The following is a 1,052-nucleotide window of genomic DNA, read 5'->3' on the forward strand; positions in this document are numbered from 1 at the left end:
AATGCTGCTGTACTGGCTGAGTACTTCAAGAGTATAGGTCATCGTACACATGTGATTGGATGTCCAAAGACGATTGATGGTGATTTGAAGAATGAGTATATTCCCATCTCCTTTGGTTTCGACACGGCATGTAAGATCTACTCAGAATTGATTGGAAACATTTGTGTGGATGCTCTATCTGCTCAGAAGTATTATCACTTCGTTCGTCTGATGGGTCGATCTGCCTCTCACATCACAATGGAATGTGCATTTGAGACTCATCCTAACTACACATTCATTGGAGAAGAGATCTCAGCAAAGAAGAAGTCAGTGAAGGAGATCACACGAGAGGTTGTAGATTTGATTGTGGAACGAGCTAAGATTGGAAAGAACTATGGTGTGATTCTGTTGCCTGAAGGATTGATCGAGTTCATTCCAGAGATGGGAGCATTGATCAGTGAGTTGAATGATGTGATTGCAGCTGGTCATACTGAGCAGAGTGATATTGTGAATCATCTTCAGACGCAGTCTCGTGAGTTATTCGAATATCTCCCTCAATCTCTTCGTAATCAACTCACATTGGACCGAGATTCTCACGGAAATGTGAAGGTGTCACAGATTGAGACAGAGAAGTTCATTGTGAGCTGTGTAGAAAAGGAGTTGGAGGAGTTGAAGAAGGAAGGTAAATATGAGGGTTCTTTCAATACGTTGTGTCATTTCTTTGGATATGAAGGTCGTTGTGGTTTGCCTTCCTGTTTCGATACGAACTACTGTTATGCTTTGGGATACAACGCAGGTATTCTGATTCATGAAGGATTGAATGGTATGATGTCAACGATCAGTAATCTGGATATGCCAGTAGAGGAATGGAGTGCTGGAGGTGTTCCTGTTACGATGATGATGAATATTGAGAGACGAAATGGAAAGGATGAACCAGTGATTCGTAAAGCCTTAGTAGAACTAGATGGATATCCATACAAACAGTTTGTGGAACAATCAAAAGAATGGAGATTGAATGATTGTTACAGTTTCCCTGGTCCTATTCAATTCACTGGACCTGCTGCCAATATCAT

General features: G+C 41.3%; 1 protein-coding gene across 1 annotated transcript in view; it reads left to right on the top strand.

The window, feature by feature from the left end:
* Positions 1-1,052, top strand: part of JH06_4293 (diphosphate--fructose-6-phosphate 1-phosphotransferase) — a gene marked incomplete at both ends in the record, with an annotated part of 1,593 nt that extends 541 nt beyond the window's left edge. The window contains one exon of the mRNA XM_014670234.1: positions 31-1,052. Within this exon, the coding sequence (XP_014525720.1) occupies positions 31-1,052 (1,022 nt within the window). The remainder of the gene's footprint in view (positions 1-30) is intronic.

The sequence above is a fragment of the Blastocystis sp. subtype 4 genome, assembly GCF_000743755.1.
Source record: "Blastocystis sp. subtype 4 strain WR1 chromosome Unknown seqid_0306, whole genome shotgun sequence".
Lineage (NCBI taxonomy): Eukaryota > Bigyra > Opalinata > Blastocystidae > Blastocystis > Blastocystis sp. subtype 4.